This window comes from Delphinus delphis, chromosome 11, assembly GCF_949987515.2.
Source record: "Delphinus delphis chromosome 11, mDelDel1.2, whole genome shotgun sequence".
Lineage (NCBI taxonomy): Eukaryota > Metazoa > Chordata > Mammalia > Artiodactyla > Delphinidae > Delphinus > Delphinus delphis.
The window spans coordinates 98,122,273-98,139,007 of NC_082693.1; the positions used below are offsets into that span (position 1 = coordinate 98,122,273).

The 16,735-nt window shown below is 53.3% G+C and overlaps 1 protein-coding gene across 3 annotated transcripts in view; it reads left to right on the top strand.

Moving 5' to 3' along the window:
* The window catches only part of FBLN1 (fibulin 1), a 78,973-nt gene that overhangs the window by 22,523 nt on the left and 39,715 nt on the right, over positions 1 to 16,735 (top strand). For all 3 annotated transcript variants that reach the window (XR_009521269.1, XM_060025815.1, XM_060025817.1), the window contains exons 4-11: positions 1,374 to 1,545; positions 6,229 to 6,288; positions 7,858 to 7,959; positions 8,586 to 8,723; positions 9,833 to 9,970; positions 13,423 to 13,566; positions 14,377 to 14,505; positions 15,301 to 15,426. Coding sequence is in view for 2 of the 3 variants with exons in the window: in XM_060025815.1 (XP_059881798.1) it covers positions 1,374 to 1,545; positions 6,229 to 6,288; positions 7,858 to 7,959; positions 8,586 to 8,723; positions 9,833 to 9,970; positions 13,423 to 13,566; positions 14,377 to 14,505; positions 15,301 to 15,426 (1,009 nt within the window). In the remaining variant the exon portion in view is untranslated. The remainder of the gene's footprint in view (positions 1 to 1,373; positions 1,546 to 6,228; positions 6,289 to 7,857; positions 7,960 to 8,585; positions 8,724 to 9,832; positions 9,971 to 13,422; positions 13,567 to 14,376; positions 14,506 to 15,300; positions 15,427 to 16,735) is intronic.

The following is a 16,735-nucleotide window of genomic DNA, read 5'->3' on the forward strand; positions in this document are numbered from 1 at the left end:
ACCAGGCTGTCCCTCTCTTGCCACCTACTGAGGGAGAAAAACAGCCCGACCAGAAGGCACTCAGGTTTGGAAAGTTAATTAACCTGGACATCTGGGTTTCTGTTGGAGGTGCCAGGTGACAAAGATGAATTTCCTGGAAGAAAGATGCCCCCGTTCTCAGTTAGGAAGGCCCTGCAGTAATTTCAAGGAGCAAGCATTGGAATGAAGTCTGGATCCCGAGACGGGGTGTGTGGGTTCCTTTCCGGGGATTCTCTTTCCACGCAGGTCGGAATGTGTAGGGAGATTCCACGTAGAGGAGCTGTGGGTCCAGAGCCCCTCTGCCCGCCCCTCAGCCTTTGTGGGCTTTCATGGGAGGAGGCTTCTGGTGTGAGAGAGCTGGCGGCGGGGGCGAGGGGGGTTGATCTGGTCAAGGGGGCCTAGGAGCCAGGACCTTATGTGTTCAGTGACTGCCTCCCAGGAAGGGTTGGGGCTCTGCAGACGCTGTCTGCCCCGCAGACACTTCCGCCAGTGTCCCCCGACTTGAGAGAAAGGCATGGAACTTTCTAAGGGGAGTGGAAACGGATGGCTTTGGCAGATGCGTGGTCTGTGTTTCCGGGAAGGGTGCCTCATGGCCTGAAAGGTGGAGGAGGTAACTGAGGTTCCCACTCTTTCCGGCAGCAGAGGCTGTAGAATGAGCGGATGGGAGACCCGTCAACCTCTACGAGACTCAAGCAAAGCCACCCCTCCTCTGTTCCTGCTGTGGACCTTCTGGAAAGCTCTTATGCTTTTCTTAGAATGATAAGGACTGAAATGGGGCTTTTCATGTGCCCGGGTGAATGTTGTCCCTGGGATTCAGCTGTGACTTTTGGAAACACTGGGGTCCAGGTGACAGGCAGCAACTCTGTTCCTCACTTGATGACCAGGCTTGAGGTTCCCTTCCTGCTGCTTGAACCACCCTCACTCAGTGCGGGAAGAGACGAGGTGCATATTCATCCTTCCAGGCGTGGTAGAGAGATCTCAGACCACGCAGAAGTCATGGACCCTTAGGGAGCTCTTGTGTGAGCCCCAGAAGGCCCTCTCCTAACCCCCTCTTCCTGGAGGTGGAAGCTGGGCCGGCAGGGATGTTGGGGGGCAGTCAGGTATCATGGAGCGTGTGCTGGGATAAGGCCCTTTAAGGTTCCTTTCAAAATCAGGACCTGCGAGATTTGGGGGCAGCAGGCTTCGGGCCTGGATTGCTTTGCTGTTTCCTGCCAACATGTAGAAGATGCCGCCCAGGTCAGGCACACGTCATCGCCGTCCAGGGAGCATTAACACGGCGGGGCTGAGAGGTCCGTGGGGATCCGCTGTGTCCTGTGTCTGGCTTCCCCAACGGGAGTCTCCTCCTGTGTTTGCAGAGGTGCTGCCATTGCTGCCTGCTGGGAAGGGCGGCCCAGGCCCAGGGTCAGAGCTGCGAGTACAGCCTCATGGTCGGCTACCAGTGTGGGCTGGTCTTCCGGGCATGCTGTGTCAAGGGCCAGGAGACAGCAGAGTTTGCCCCGGGGGACGTTGGGGACCTTCAAGAAGCAGGTAATTACCCCCTTTCTTCCCTCTTGGGCAGTGCAATTAGTTAAGGTCATCCAGAGAAACAGAACCAATAGGACTTGGAGACAGAGAGACATTTTAAGAAATTGGTTCACACAGTTGTGAGGGCTGCCAGGTCTGAAATCTGCAGGGTGGGCCCACTGGCCAGGGACCCAGGGGAGAGCTGATGTTGCAGCTCGAGTCCAAAGGCCGTCTGCTAGCAGGGTTCCTTCTTACTTGGGAGAGGTCAGTCTTTCTCTTAAGGCCTTCACCTGATTGGATGAGGCCCACCCACATGATGGAGGGCAATCTGCTTTACTCAAAGTCTGCTGATTTCAATGTCAAACTCATCTAAAAAATACCATCACAGCCATATCCAGACTAGCGCTGGACCAAATATCTGGGCACCGTGGCCCAACCAAGGTGACACATAAAATTGACCATCACAGGCAGTGTGGGCACGAACATTTACCATCGTCTTAACTCAGAAGAGCCGGGTTCTAGTTGTCAGAGCAGTTGCACGTTTGTCACTGTCCTGGAGTGAAACTGAGGACTTGGGATCTGGGATCTGACAAATCTGTGTTCATGTACCTGTCCTGACATGTATTTGGGGGGCAAACTGGTGTATCCAGGCCTCAGTTCCCTCATCTGTGAAAAGGGGATAATTAGAGCCCTACGTCCTCAGGTTGCTGGGATTAAATGGGAGAAGGGGTATAAAGGGTTTGCCATCACATTTCGTCCCATCCCTCCAACCGCCTTGGGCAGCGTGGGTGGCCGGCCGTGCTTTTGTTTCACAGATGAGGACCTGGCACTCAGGATCACGTGGCCAGGGGACTTCCCTGGTGGTCCAATGGTTAAGACTTCGCCTTCCAATGCAAGGGGTGCAGGTTCGATCCCTGGTCGGGGAGCTAAGATCCCACATGCCTTGGGGCCAAAAAACCAAAACATAAAACAGAAGCAATAGTGTAACAAATTCAATGGAGACTTTAAAAATAGTCCACATAAAAAAAACCCAAAAATCTTAAAAAAAAAAATCACAATTATAAAAAAAAAACAATCACGTGGCTGACATACAGAGGAGGGAGAGCGCTGGCCTTCCGATGCCTGGCCAGTGCCACCTCTCCATCTGGAGCTGAGGCAGGGGGCACCAGTCGTTAATAGCAGGGGCAACACTCATTAACAGCAGGCTGTGAGCGTTCAAACACTAGATATTTATTCAGCAAAGGGGCAGATGACCCCAAGAGCAGCTTCAAGAGGGCTCCCAGCTGTGTGTCCACCAGTTCGGTCTCCACCCTCCATTTGTCGGAAGCCACATAAATCCTGAAACCTTGGGGCTTCATGATTCAATTACATGGTTCAGGAAACTTCTTGGTTGTCTAATCATCTCTTCCATTTATGCAATGGTTTCCTGTGCCATAATGGAAAGAGCCCTGGAAAATTTCAAGCATCTGCTCTGCCCCAAGCTTGCTGCGTGACTGGGACCTTTGCCTTCTCACTCTGAGCTCCGTCTGCCCTCTGTTAAAAATGGGAAAGGGGCAGGAAGGGGCTCGGAAGGGCGAGCTCACAGACCAGTGAGTCAGGCCATCCATTCATGTGGCTTTGGGGTCCTCGGTCCAACGACCAGGCTTTCATTCTTTGTTTTGATTTCTCAAGTCCAGGGCCCCATGGCCGCCGTGGGGCTGATTTCAGATATTTTAGTCATAAAGGGGGATTGGAACCACATTCTGGCTCCTTCCTTGACTTTTGAAATCATGGATGACATTTTCACTTTAAACAAACTCAAATTCTTCATACTGATGGAGGATTTCTCCTGTGTCTCCAGGGAGGACTTTTGTTGATTTATGTCTTGTTTCATTAATGATCTCTGAGCTTTTCTGTTGCTCCAGATGTCTTATTTCTCCCTTGTCTTTTATCTGCTTCATTTCTTGCCTCAGACTTTCCTCAGTGTCTCTATGAGGACTTCCCTGTGTTTCCTCCTCACCCAGACACAGACCTGCTTTCCTGTCTTCCACTGACATTTATTGTGGGCCTACTGTGTGCTACCGTAGCGGGCCCACAGACCAGTGCTGGCCTGCAACAAAACAAGTACAGAAGTTGGGAGTAAGCTTTTAGAAACTTCTGTAAGCATTTGATAGAGTAACATGCCTGTTTAAATATAAAATTGGGACTTACATGTCTGTTTTCTTATCTTAGTTTTTCTAATAATCTGTATTATAAGTGATCAAAGTATTGGTCTAAGATGGGGGAAAGAACCCTGTTCCTTTGGGATGAACTGTGCTAGGGCGTATCTTGGTTATGTCCATTCTACAGATTGGGAGACTGAGGCTGTGGAAGCCTCAGTTCAAGATTCCTTTTCTGGCATTCCTTGCCAGGCTTGCTGGCTCCTGAAAAATGCTGTGGAAATCTTGATGACCGCATCACCTGAGTGATAAATAGTTTCTCATGAGTCCTCCTGGCCTTCTTACCATGAGTCCTTTGGAGGATGGGGTCTGGACACCCTGGCCTGTGCCTGGCACATGGCAGGGACTTGGGCTTTGCTGGGATGGAATGCACCAAGTGAATGAAGAGTCCCCAAGTTAAACAGTCTTTTTTTTTCTTTTTTTCTCTCTTTTTTAAAAATTGAAGTATAGTTGATTTACAGTGTTGTGTTAATTTCTGCTGCACAGAAAAGTGATTCAGTTATACACACACACACACACACACACACACACACACACACACACACACACACATTCTTCTTCATATTCTTTTCCATTGTGGTTTATCCCAGGATATTGAATATAGTTCCCTGTGCTCTACAGTAGGACCTTGTTGTTTATTCATTCTCTGTATAATAGCTTACATCTGCTAACCCCAACCTCCCACTCCATCCCCCCTCACCCCCCTCCCCCTTGGCAACCACAAGTCTGTTCTCTATGTCCGAGAGTCTGTGTCTGTTTCATAGATAGGTTCATTTGCGTCATATTTTAGATTCCACATGTAAGTGATATCATATGGCATTTGTCTTTCTCTTTCTGACCTGCTTCACTTAGTATGATCATCTCTAGTTGCACTGACATTAAACCTTCTGAGCAAAGGTGCTCCTGGCCTCCTAACCTAGAGATGACTCACACCCTGAGTGTCTCTGGCTTAGTTCCTCCCTAGCTGAAAAATTCTTTGGATTATTTAGGAACCCTTACCGTATCTTAATAACCCCTAAAAAATAACACCTTATGCCTAGGTAGTGTCTATAAATTATGTTACGCTGAAACTTACAGCAGAATTACTAATATGTGTCTTCCTACTGTTGTCTGCTTTTCCAGTGTGTGTGTATCATGTGCTCACTGTAGGCATTTTAGAAGACACGGGAAGGTAGAAGGAAGAGGAAGTCAACATGGAGATAAATATGGTTTCCATTAGGTCATGTTCCCTTCCAGTCTTTTTTCTGTCTCTCTTGGCTTCTCTTGTGTAGGTGTGGCTGTGCTGGGGATACCTTTGCTTTACGCTTTCCCCCCCAGCGTTGTAACGTAATGGCTGTTGGATTGTGATTGAATTGTGATCGCTGTCATTCCATCTTGCGGAAGGTCCTCATCAGCAGAGCACTTGGTTTTTCAAGTATTCTAGGAATTCTGGGGTCTACCCACCCAGGTTAAAAGGACTACTCCATTTCTTCTATACCAGAATTGCCAATGGAATACAACCCTTTAAAATGAGGGCCCAGGTCTCCCACTGGGTCCCTCTCTATCCTGTTGTAATTACTGAGAGGAGGAGCCTTGTCTGTGCTGAGGGCTTGACCCTCAGAGCAGATACTCAGATACCTTTGTTGAATGAACTGAGTGAGTGACTGTTGATGTCCGGCACTACATTGAGCTTTGCAGGCAAAGTGTATAAAATAAGTGAATTCATTTCCTGCTGTAATAAGGCACCACAGACTGGGGAGCTTAAACCACAGAAATGTGTTGTCTCACAGTCTGGAGGCCAGAAGTCCGAGACCGAGGTGTCGGCAGGGCCGGCTGCTTCTGAGGCCTCTGGGAGCATCTGCTCCAGGCTTCTCTCCCAGCTTCTGGGAGCATGACGTATGCCTTGGCTGGTAGATGGCTGTCTTCTCCCTGTTTCTTCACACCGCTTTTCCTCTGCGTATCTGTCACTGAGTCCCAATTTCCCCTTTTTGTGAGGACACTCATCATTGGATTAGGGCCCACGCTAATGACCTCATCTTAACTTGACTGTCTGCAGTGACCCTTCTTCAAACTGAGGTCACATTTCCAGGTACTGGGGATGAGGACTGCAACATCTTCTGGGGTTTGGCGGGGGGGTGGGACACAATTCAACCTGTAGCCATAAGCTTTTACCAGGTGCATTGTTTTCGGTTTGGAAGACGTGACTTAGTTTATAGTAGGGCCGTGACTGCATTTGCAGAAATATTTGAGTAATGTGGACAATGTAACCACGCTCAGCATTAAGTTGATGACTACAGACAGACCCTGTGCCAGTGCTGTTTCTGTTATAATAGATCTTTTAGAGATTTGGCTACATTTATAAGTGTGACTCTGTTTTTAAAAAGGATGAAATGAACACTGAGCTTTTTATAAGATGTACCAACAGGCGTTACTGCGTGATATTTACAAGAAGAGAAGATGCTCGGCGTTGCCTCTGTGTTAACGTGGGCACTGTGTGTGGACAAACCTGTGTTTGCCTCTTCCCCCTCAGCTAAGGTCTCTGAGATCGAGGAGGGACAGGAGGACCCCTACCTGAATGACCGCTGCCGAGGTGAGACTGGCCCCCCCAACCCGAGGACTAGCTGGTGGTTAATGAAGCCCGAGGGGAAGTCAGTGCTAATCTCGCTGGGAGCTTGACCGCAGCCCTTTGGCTGGGAGTCAGCTGTAAGGCCCTGTTGTCTGCACTCCCAGGCTCCTTCCCTTCCTCTCCTCCTACCTGGGGCCTGATGGGCGAGCGAGGGAGAGGGTGGGCTTGTAGAGATGGGGCCGCTTGAGGAGCTGGTGTGCAGAGCTCTCCCACCACAGCCCACAGACTCTGTGAACGGTGACCCCCAAGGCTGGGAGCCCCTTAGGGGACGGGGGTGAGTGATACTTCATTTTGCGGCTGGAGCTCCAGCTGTACCATCTGTGATAGTCATTTGTCTCCTAAGAGAGGCGTTTGCAGATTTAGTCAGTAGGGCCTTGGGACTTCCCTGGTGGCACAGTGGTTAAGACTCCGTTCGTGCTCCCAGTGAGTCAGGGGGCCCGGGTTCAATCCCTGGTCAGGGAACTAGATCCCACACGCATGCCGCAACTAAGAGTTCTCGTGCTGCAACTAAGGAGCCCGCCTGCCACAACTAAGACCCGGCACAGCCAAATAAATAAATATATATATATATATATATTTTTTTTTTTAAAAAAAGACTTTAAAAATGGTCCACATCAAAAAAAAAAAAAGTCACTAGCGCCTTGCACCTTTGTTTTCCATATGCCAAGACTTTATTTCTCTTTATGGAACATTCCCGCATGTCTGGACTGGCAAGTCCGCTCCCCGAGCACATTCAGTGGCTCGCCTTGTGGTTGGGCTTTCATTAGGGAGCCAGTTTAATCACAAAATGATGTGGTTGGTGTACAGTGACACTCGGCACACAGGGCTGGGGGTTGGGGGTAGGCGGAAGGGAGGGCAGAGAACCCCAGAAAGGCTCGTAATCCTCTCTGGGGGGCGTGCGAGGCTCTCCCTGGGGGAGGGGATAGCTGGCTTGCAATGGCTGAGGATGGGTTAGCCAGGGAGATGACACTGGCAGGGGGTTTGTGGCAGTGGGAGCGGGGACTTGCAGACCCGCAGCAGCTGGGCACTGGTGGGTCATGGGGTGGGGTGCGGGGAGAAAGGAAGAGGCTGGAGAAGTGGGCGGGGCCCTGCAGGCCCCGGGCAGCAGTCAGAATTTTATTTCCTGGAATCTTTGCCCGGTAGAGGTTTTGTCCCCATGGGATTTGCTCTTTGGGCATCACGCTGGCCGCCCTGCAGGAAGCCTGGTTGGAGGGTGGTACCAAGCGATGCTCAGAGAGCCAGGGGAGCGGGCGGCCGGAGCTGAGGCAGTGGCGGTGGAAATGGGATATCGGGGCCCCGCACACACCCTCGATCTGTCAGATCAGGGCTGGGACCTGAAGCCGCAGCCCCGGGGGGTTTCCCATGGGAAGGGAGGGCGCTGTGAAGGCTGCAGTGGGCTCCAGCCTGGGGAGCCTGCCCTTCTGTGTCAGCCTACCCTGAGGGTGCTTTCTCTGACCCCATCCAAACACCTGGAAAAAACCAGGAGGTCTCCGGGGTGCACCTGGCCTCCGCTCACGTTTGCTCTGACTCCAGGCGGCGGGCCCTGCAAACAGCAGTGCCGAGACACGGGGGAGGAGGTCGTCTGCTCCTGCTTTGTGGGCTACCAGCTGCTCCCGGACGGCGTCTCCTGTGAAGGTAAACGTCGTCCTGCCCCGGGAGCCTCTGCCTCTGCCTGACAGCCAAGCAGGGCCTGCTTTGCACAACTTGGGGCCCCATTCGTAGGTGAAGAACGGTCCAGGACCGGCTTCCCAGCGTCTCCTGGAGTTTGCAGCGCCTGGCTTCCGGCCACGGCTGTCCTCCAGCAGGATGTAAACACCGTGCTGTGAAAAGGGGTTGGGTTTGGGGTGTGACCGGGCTCTGAATCCAGGATCTGCTGAGTGGCCCTGGGCACGTCCCTCAGCCTCTCTTGGCCTCTCACCTGTGAGATAGGGGAGACGGAGGGAGGTGGTAGCCCCGAATAGGGGGTTCTCTAGGGTCACATGAGTCCAGTTCAGGGCCTGGTGCTTGCTTAGCAGGTGCTCAGGAAGAGCAGTACGTCTGAAATAGCTCAGCAGGGCAGAGAAGCCGTTGCTTTTGCTTTTGCACTGATGGCGAGCGCCCAGGGCTCCATTCCGGTGCACGGCCTGAATACGCACGTGCCCGGGGAGCTTGGTGGATGTGGGGGGTCGAACCCATCGTGCCCTCTGGTACATTCCTTCTGATAAAGCGTGAGGATCGGTTGTTCTTGCTGGTTACTCCTGCGTCACCTGTGTCTCTCCTAGATATCAATGAATGTATCATGGGCGGCCAAAACTGCCGTCTTGGAGAATCCTGCATCAATACAGTGGGCTCTTTCCGCTGCCAGCGCGACAGCAGCTGTGGGACTGGCTATGAGCTCACAGAGGGCAATGACTGCAAAGGTAGGATAAGCTCCGAGTCTCAAAACCCCATCCCCCGGAAGTGCGTATGATGCGATGGGGAAGTGGCACTGGGCTCCCTGGGGTCTGGGCTCCGTGGTGCCGTGTCCCCCCTTTGGCTGCCTGGGGCACTGGCCAACCCTGTTATTAGTGAAGATTTACCTCCTTTACCGTAATGCTGAGTTAATGACAGTGGAGAGTTTGGATTTCTGAAAAGGCTTAGAACACGCTCATTTAAAAACAAGACCAGAGATGAATTTCAGGTGCTCACATGTGCTTTCCAGTCCCCCCACCCCCGAGCTGTTTTTTTGCACAACAGCTGCCTTCCATCTGATTCCAGGTTTCCTTGAAGTTCAAAGCATATTCCCTTCCGCTGCATAAAAAAACATGACATTTCTGGCTGCTGGCTTTCCCCCGCCAAACCATAGATGTTATTTAGCAGATAAGCCTTTGATGAGGATCTGTTAGAACATAGTTTTCTGCTGAGGGTTTCCAGCCCTTCAGAACGACAAGACCACTTGTGTAAAAACGTCGTTTGAATTATGAGGGCCTTTGGATGAGCTCAGTCCTCCCCACCCCTGCAGACTCCCTGGGCGGTGTGGACCTCGAGAACCCAGGGGCCCAGCCAGCTGAGTATACACTTTTGAACATTTGACGCCATGAACTTCAAGGGAAGGGCAGCCAACGTCCAGTCACGACAATCATCATTGTTAATATCTGGAATATTGCGAGGACTGCAGAGTGAATAAGTTTATAGGGACAGTGTTTATTGCCACTTAAGATCATCGTCGCTTTATAATCTAAACTAAACATGCCTGAAATGAGAACCAAATCAAACCACATATTGCCAGGAAAATGCCTGGGTTATTTATCACATAACAGAAAATTTGCATCATAAGATCCTTGGGGGAAAAGTCAGTTTTGAATCTTTAGAAACACGAGCACCATTTGGCTAAGGCCCTTTTGGAATGTGACCTCTCTATTGGAACGTTTGGGGTTATAGTCTGAGTAATGAGCATTAAAAAAAAAAAAAATTCTTGTGATTTTAAAGTGTTGAAAGATGCTTCTGGCAGGACTCTTGCTAACAATTTCCTTTTTTTATGATGTACCAGATATTGACGAGTGTGAGAGTGGTATTCATAACTGCCTCCCCGATTTTATCTGTCAGAATACTCTGGGATCCTTCCGCTGCAGACCCAAGCTACAGTGCAAGAGCGGCTTTATACAAGATGCTCTAGGCAACTGTATTGGTAAGATGCTGCCGCCAGGGCTAACGGGTCCGCCAGGTGGGGGAACCGTCCAGTGATGGGGCACTGCGTAGTGTATAGAACGGAGGTCAGCAAGCTTTTTCTATAAAGGACTGGATAATAAGTTATTCATGGTGGGCTGTGTGGTCTCCGCTGCAACTACTTAGCTCTGCGGTTGGAGCTGGAAAGCAGCCATGGCGGTGTTGAACAAGTGGGTGGGTCTGTGTCCCAATAAAACTTTATTTACAAACACAGGCGGCAGCTGGGTTTGGCCCCACGGCTATAGTTTAGCAATCTCTGGTTTAGATGAAAGCGCTTGTGTTTTGAGGTCAGAGACACCTGGTGTTGAACCAAGTGACCTGAGGTCATTTACTTCCTCGGAGCCTCAACTTCCTCCTCTATAAAATGGGAATAATCATCATATCTGGCTTGTAGGCTTGAGGCAAGGATTAAACGAGGTGGTTGTGAAGTGCCCTGTGTATTAAAAATGGTTTTAGAAGATACTCCGTGTTAGGAGTCAAGTTCATAGAGACAGAGAGTAGAATGGTGGTTGCCAGGGGCTGGGAGACAGGGGTGGGGAGTTATGGCTCAACAGGTGGGATTCTGCTTGGGATGAGGAATGAGGTCTGTGGCTGGACAGCGTTGCTGGTTGCACCACACTGAATGTGCTTGATGCCACTCTCCTGTACACTTAAAAAGGGTTAAAATGGCAAAATACTCTGTTGATATCGGAGGAAGATCAACGTGAAATGAAAGCAAATCCCGTGGAAATTAATAAAAAGAGGAGGTCTGGGTGAGACTGCTTCAGTTGCAGAGGCAGCGTGGGGCAGGGGCGAGCGCGGGAGTAGTGGCCAGAGTGACCTGTTCTACAGACAGGAGGTGGTCCCCGCTTTCTCCTGCAGTCGCCCGAGACTAGCCATCTGGCCAGATCACTGTATGCTGTTGGCGTTTGAGTCCAGATCTGCCAGGCTGCCCTTGCCCTCTGCTCAGCAGAAGCTTCTGGGTCCTCCCTTTGAGGTCAGAGAGTCGTCTCCCTTGTTCTGCGCTGCAGGCGCCACTAGTCAGAACTCACCCTTCCTGGAGCTGCCCCGTCACCCCCCCTGGAAAGGCTGGTACGCCACGAGCAAGGGGCCGAGAATTTCCTCTGTCTCACCCTCTTGCAGATAAATCTGTATTGATCTTTGATTTGAAATGGCAGTTTGGACTGAAAGTCCTTCCCCGCTTTTATTACCATCCCAGGATATCTAAAGGCAAATAGAACATCAACCCCTTAGGACAGGGGCCTCGTCTGAAGCCAACCTCAGTCTTTGTTCCTGAAGCTCCCCTTTCAAGGGCAGGCGAGGCTTCTGAGCCGCGGGGGCCTCAGCTTGGCTGCATTGGCCCCTCGCCAGCCTCCTGCCAGCAGGGGGGCTGTCCTCGCTCCCAGAAGGAGGCCGGGTGAGCCGGAGGCTGACAGCTCTCCCAGGGCCAGGAGGGAGGAGGGGCCTGCCTAGACTTGCAGCGCACTTGCAGGGGGCTCCACGGAGGATGGCATCTGCCGGGGATGGAAACCCTGACTCATGGCCAAATCAGCCCGATTTCCACAAAGAAGGGACCGTTGCAAGTCTCGACTTAGCCTCGGTTCCCACCCGCCCCCACCCCAGGGGTGCAGCTCTACGGGGGGAGACTCCAGAGCAGGAGCCCGGGGGCCCAGAACTGGCCGCAGCCCAGCACCCACCCCCGAACTTGGGTCTTCAGAGGTCCTAGAGGCGCCCCTCGTCTCAGCACGCTGGGAGGGTGGGGCAGTCCCGCTTTTTGTGCGCCCACAATCAGGTTCACAGCCTAGTTCACAGTCAAGTGCCACGACCAAGTTCAGGAGTCTTCCGTTTTAAAAATTACCTTTTTTATTTCAAAAGTGATGTCCCTCTTTATTTGCAAAAAAGAAAGCAAAAGCCAAGTGCAGAAAGGGAAAGCTTCCACCCTGCTTGGCAGCGGGAAAAGTTCTAAACACTGCATTCATTCTCGACACAGGGCCAAGCTTTTTCTGAGAAGGACTAGAGAGTAAATATCAACCTCGTCGACCGAAGGGTCTCCGTCACAGCCACGTGGAAGCAGCCGTGGGCGCTACATAAAGGAATGGGCCTGGCTGTGCTCCAGTAGAACTGAACTTACAAAAACAGGCAGGGGGTGGGATCTGGCCGGCGGGTTGTGGTTCGCCCACGCCAGGTTTAGGGGCCCTCGTCCTGGCTGGGAGGCGGGAGACCCTGATTCTAGACCTGAGTGGGTCCCAGCCTTGGGCTCGTGGAGTTTCCTGTTTATAAAATGCAGATAATCCCTTCCTGCCTAACTTGCAGGGCAGTACTGGAGGTGAAAGCTTTTGTAAACTGTAAAGTGCTGCACTGCAAGACCGGCAGCACAAAGGCCGACACCAGGATGGGGAGGGAGTCGGGCTGCCCATTTGTCCGAGGAGGGTGGGCCTTGGCTGCGAGGGGAGAAGTACAGCTGGTCCTCTACCATCACCCCCTTCTCTTGGCCCCCCTAGATGTTTATAGGTGATTCCTGAAACCTTAGGTCCTTCTGGGAGAATACTCCTGGTAGGAAGTTCAATCTGTGCGGTTTGGCACTGAATCTCAGTGCGATCAGTGAACACACGTGTAACCCAGTTCTCCTTCTTGGTTTACTGGTTCACACCCACCGGGCATGTGTTCATCAAAGGGGAATGCACGCCCCACGGTCCCCCATCAGAGGCGTGTCCAGTCGGGGAGGGAGCCACCGTGCGGAGAGCTTAGAGCAGCCCTTCCCCGGGGGCGCGAGTGCACACAGGCCCCGTGGAGCCCGGAATGGGGGTGGGGATGTGGGAGAAGGTCGTGCCCAAGCTGTAAGAAAGGCACGTTCACCAGGCAGACCGGGGCGCTGGCTTCCCAGGGAGGAACTGTGAATAAAGGCACAGAGGCGGGATCTGAGTGGCCGCTGGAGGCTAGGGCTGGAGCCTGGGCTGCAGGAGAGATGGACCCGAGTGAGGCTGGGGAGTGGGGCGCGGGGGCCAGCCAGTCACTGGAGGAGCGCAGAGCACGAGTGCCGGCACCGAGGGGGCGGCCGCCTCTGCCCCTCAGCCACTGCTCAGCTCAGGGAAAACCCTCATTAACCGTGTGGAGTATGTGAACACAGGACGGCACCTGAATTGCCAAGTTCACCGTGTGGGACTCACAGGCGGGCAGCTTCGGATTCTGTGCAGTGGAAGATGGAAGTGTTGCGGGTTTAGGGGCAGGAGGATGGACCGGGGAGGGGTCGTTACGGTGTGGTATGCTGCTGAAACCTGGGAGCCAGTTGGGAGGCTGCTGTGTGGTCCAGGGCGAGGGCATCGTCGTAACTGCATTCGTGATTTTTAAAGAGGAGGATTGCTTTGGAGATCCAGGGGTTGGGTTTTGGGAAGCCCTCCGGGTTTAACCCCGTTGTCTCCGTCTTTCCCCCTGTAGATATCAATGAGTGTTTGAGTATCAGTGCCCCATGCCCTGTGGGGCAGACATGCATCAACACGGAGGGCTCCTACACATGCCAGAAGAACGTGCCCAACTGTGGCCGTGGCTACCATCTCAATGAGGAGGGGACCCGCTGTGTTGGTTGGTATTAAAAAAAGAAAACCTATTTGAAATGGACTTTTGGTCTGCTCCCAGCACAGCCCTCCCTTCCCTGGAAGGAGAGAGCAGATCCCCAAAGGAAGCTGTTTGCACCTGTCCGTCCATCCCATTGCTGATCTCCAAGCATAGGTCTTTACTGGCTATAGCCTGCACCGTTGCAGTAGAATGCCAACCCACCCACTGCCGCCAGCTTTGCCCCTTCAGTCTGTCTGGTTCCTCCTGAGCTGAAAGCTCTCTCGCGCCTCCCTGCTCACAGCCCCCGTCGGTGATGGCCCCCCATTGGCGGCAGACAGAGGACAGATGCCCTCTGCTTACAAGTCAGTCCTCCCGAGTTGGCCCCAACCTCACAAACTTTATGATCCAGGTGCCCTCTCCTCTCTGTGTGGTTTTTGCTCTTACGTGCTTCCCTCTTCACCTACGTTCCTTTGGGTTCGGGCAAGGGCATTGTGCGCCCAGCCTGCCCAGATCCCTGCCACACCGAGGAGTCTCCTCCCTGTAACACCCAGGGCATTTCCTCAGCCTCTCCCCAGTCACTGGGCACTTCCTGCCTTAACTAGGGTCACTGCTGGCCCAGAGCAGCAGGAGGCCCCCGAGGGTAGAGGCTGCGTCTGCGTCAGCCATCTCGCCAGCATGGACTTGGCACATCGTAGGTCCTCTGTGAAATCAGGTTAAGAATTCAATGATGCCGCTTTGTCCATTACGTTTTAGTTGGCTCCTTCCTTCCTGATCATCTTAGGGCAAAAAGCCCCCGGCACACTAAAGGTTCTTCACCGTGTCTTTCTCTTTTGCAAGATGTGGATGAGTGCTTGCCGCCCTCTGAGCCCTGTGGGCCGGGGCATCACTGTGTGAACTCCCCTGGAAGTTTCCGCTGCGAGTGCAAGGCCGGCTACTACTTCGACGGCATCAGCAGAACGTGTGTGGGTACGTGGGTGTCCCTGCAGAGGGCCCGGCCAGATGACATCAAGGAGAACCCAGCCTGGGGCACCCTGGAATGACCGTGGTCTACTCCTCACCTCTGAAAATCCCAAGTGCAGACAGTGCCAGAGAAGGGACCCCGATCGGGAGACCCCCGTTCTGGTTCCAGCTCTGCTGCTGCCGACCATGTAGCTCCTGGGGAGGCCCTCCTGGGCGTGAGCCAGGGTCCTTACCTGTAGAACAGGTGCTCTGCTTGCCCCGGGACCGCTGAGTGTTTGAGGCTCCAGCCAGCTCTACAAATGCCCCAAAGTCTTAGTGATTTCCCAGAGGTTCCTGCCGACGTGCAGCGCTGCAGGGCCCAGAGCTGTGTGCTCGCCCAGGGCAGTGAGAACCCAAGATGGCATGGTGGCCCGAACACCAGGGGCTAGGACAGGTCCTGCTGGTGGACGCCAGCCATCCCCAAACCAGGGTGCTCAGGGGAGCTGGCACCTGCCCCGCCCAGCCCCACGGCACCTTTGTCGGATCCTGGAGGGCACTCTCTCGGGCTCTGGGGTGGAGAACTGGCGGGTGGGAACGTGCCCAGGCGTGCCGTCGCGGAAGGAGCACGAGGCTCGCCCAGCGGGCAGACAGGCCGGGGCCGTCCCAGCTCCCCTGCTGACTTGCCACGTGTTTGGGACAAGTCAGTGGTCTTTCTCTTGGAGAGGAGGCCAGGGGAAGTGGGGGACAAAGGTCGTGAGCTGCCACCACGGGCAGCACTGCCCAGGGAGGACTCTGCCTGAGCCACCTCCTGCTCTGTTTCAGACATCAACGAGTGCCGGCGCTACCCCGGGCGCCTGTGTGGCCACAAGTGCGAGAACACGCCTGGCTCCTACTACTGCAGCTGCACCATGGGCTTCCGGCTCTCCTCTGATGGCCGGTCCTGTGAAGGTGAGGGCAGGGCGGGGCAGGGTCAGGAGCTCTGTGACTGCATCCGCGCCCCTTCCCCCAGGCTGCCCACCTCCTGGGGAAACCACCACTCTCCCTGCAGCTCGGCGTGGGACCGACTCACATTTATGCCCTAGAGCATATCAAACAGCGTATCCGCAGGGGAAGGACCTCTAAAAGCTTGCTTGTCGGAGATGACTGCCCTCCCCAGTTTCTCCTGGGCCCTGCCAGGGGTGATAACACCTGTGCACACGTAGGGATGGACAAGTTGGCTGCAGAAGCCGGGTGGGAGGTGGCTGAGGGTGTGGGGTTTGGGGGCATCTGGCCCACTGCTTACTCACATGACCCTGGGGAGTGGCTGACCTCACCTGCCTAATTGTCCTCACAGGGGAAATGGGGTTGTTTATGCCAAAGAGAAACAAAAGCTGGACACTTGTTAAAAGTGGGAAGACAGACTTTATTTAGACTACGCAGTGGGGGAAAGAGACTTCAGCGTAAATTGGTCTCAACTCCACCAAAAAAAAAAAGGTGCAGGTTTTTTAAATGCTGGGGCCTGCTAAGGAATAGTTCTAGAGGATGTTAAGGGCGCTGGTCAGTGGAATTAGGCCAGCTGTGTCTTCTCACTGGCTCTGACCCTCCTGCAGAGTCTGGGAGCTGCGGTGGGGGTGGGACCTCTCCCTGATGACCGCATTTCAAAGGCCTGGTTCCCACCTTAAAAGGACCTGGGTTGCAGAAGATACATCTCAAAGGGACAGAAAGGATTTACATCTGCAGGTTTTCTAAAGTAAATGCTTCTAAGGAAAAGGGAGGTCAGGGCCTGTATTCCGGTGTTGGCTGGAATACACAGGAAATTCTTTGGCAGCATCAAGCTTTCCCAGGCAGGCATTTCAAGGGTCATGGTCTTGGGCTGATGCTAAAGTTTGGTCAGGTCTCTGGGTTGGGGGGCGGGTTGGACCGAGTCATTAGTGTCAAGAGTCTTGGGGTTGTCAGATAACACTGACCCCATCTGATGGGATGGACTGAAATGAGGGGAGGGCCTGGCACATAGGAGGTGCTCAGTGGACGTCACATCTTCTACGGGAATTAGGTGATGAGGTCAGCGAAACTGAGAGCTTCTGGCCCCCCTCGGCAGTCCCTCACATTGCCCATCGAGCTCCCTTCTTTGCAGCGCAGTGCCCAGGGGCAACCTCTCGAGCCACACTCAAGACATGGCAGGTCTTAAATTTCTGGATTAAGAAGGATGATCACAAAAGTCAGATATGCCAGGATGCACCCCAGTGTGTAATTCTCAACCTGGAGCATGGACAGTGTG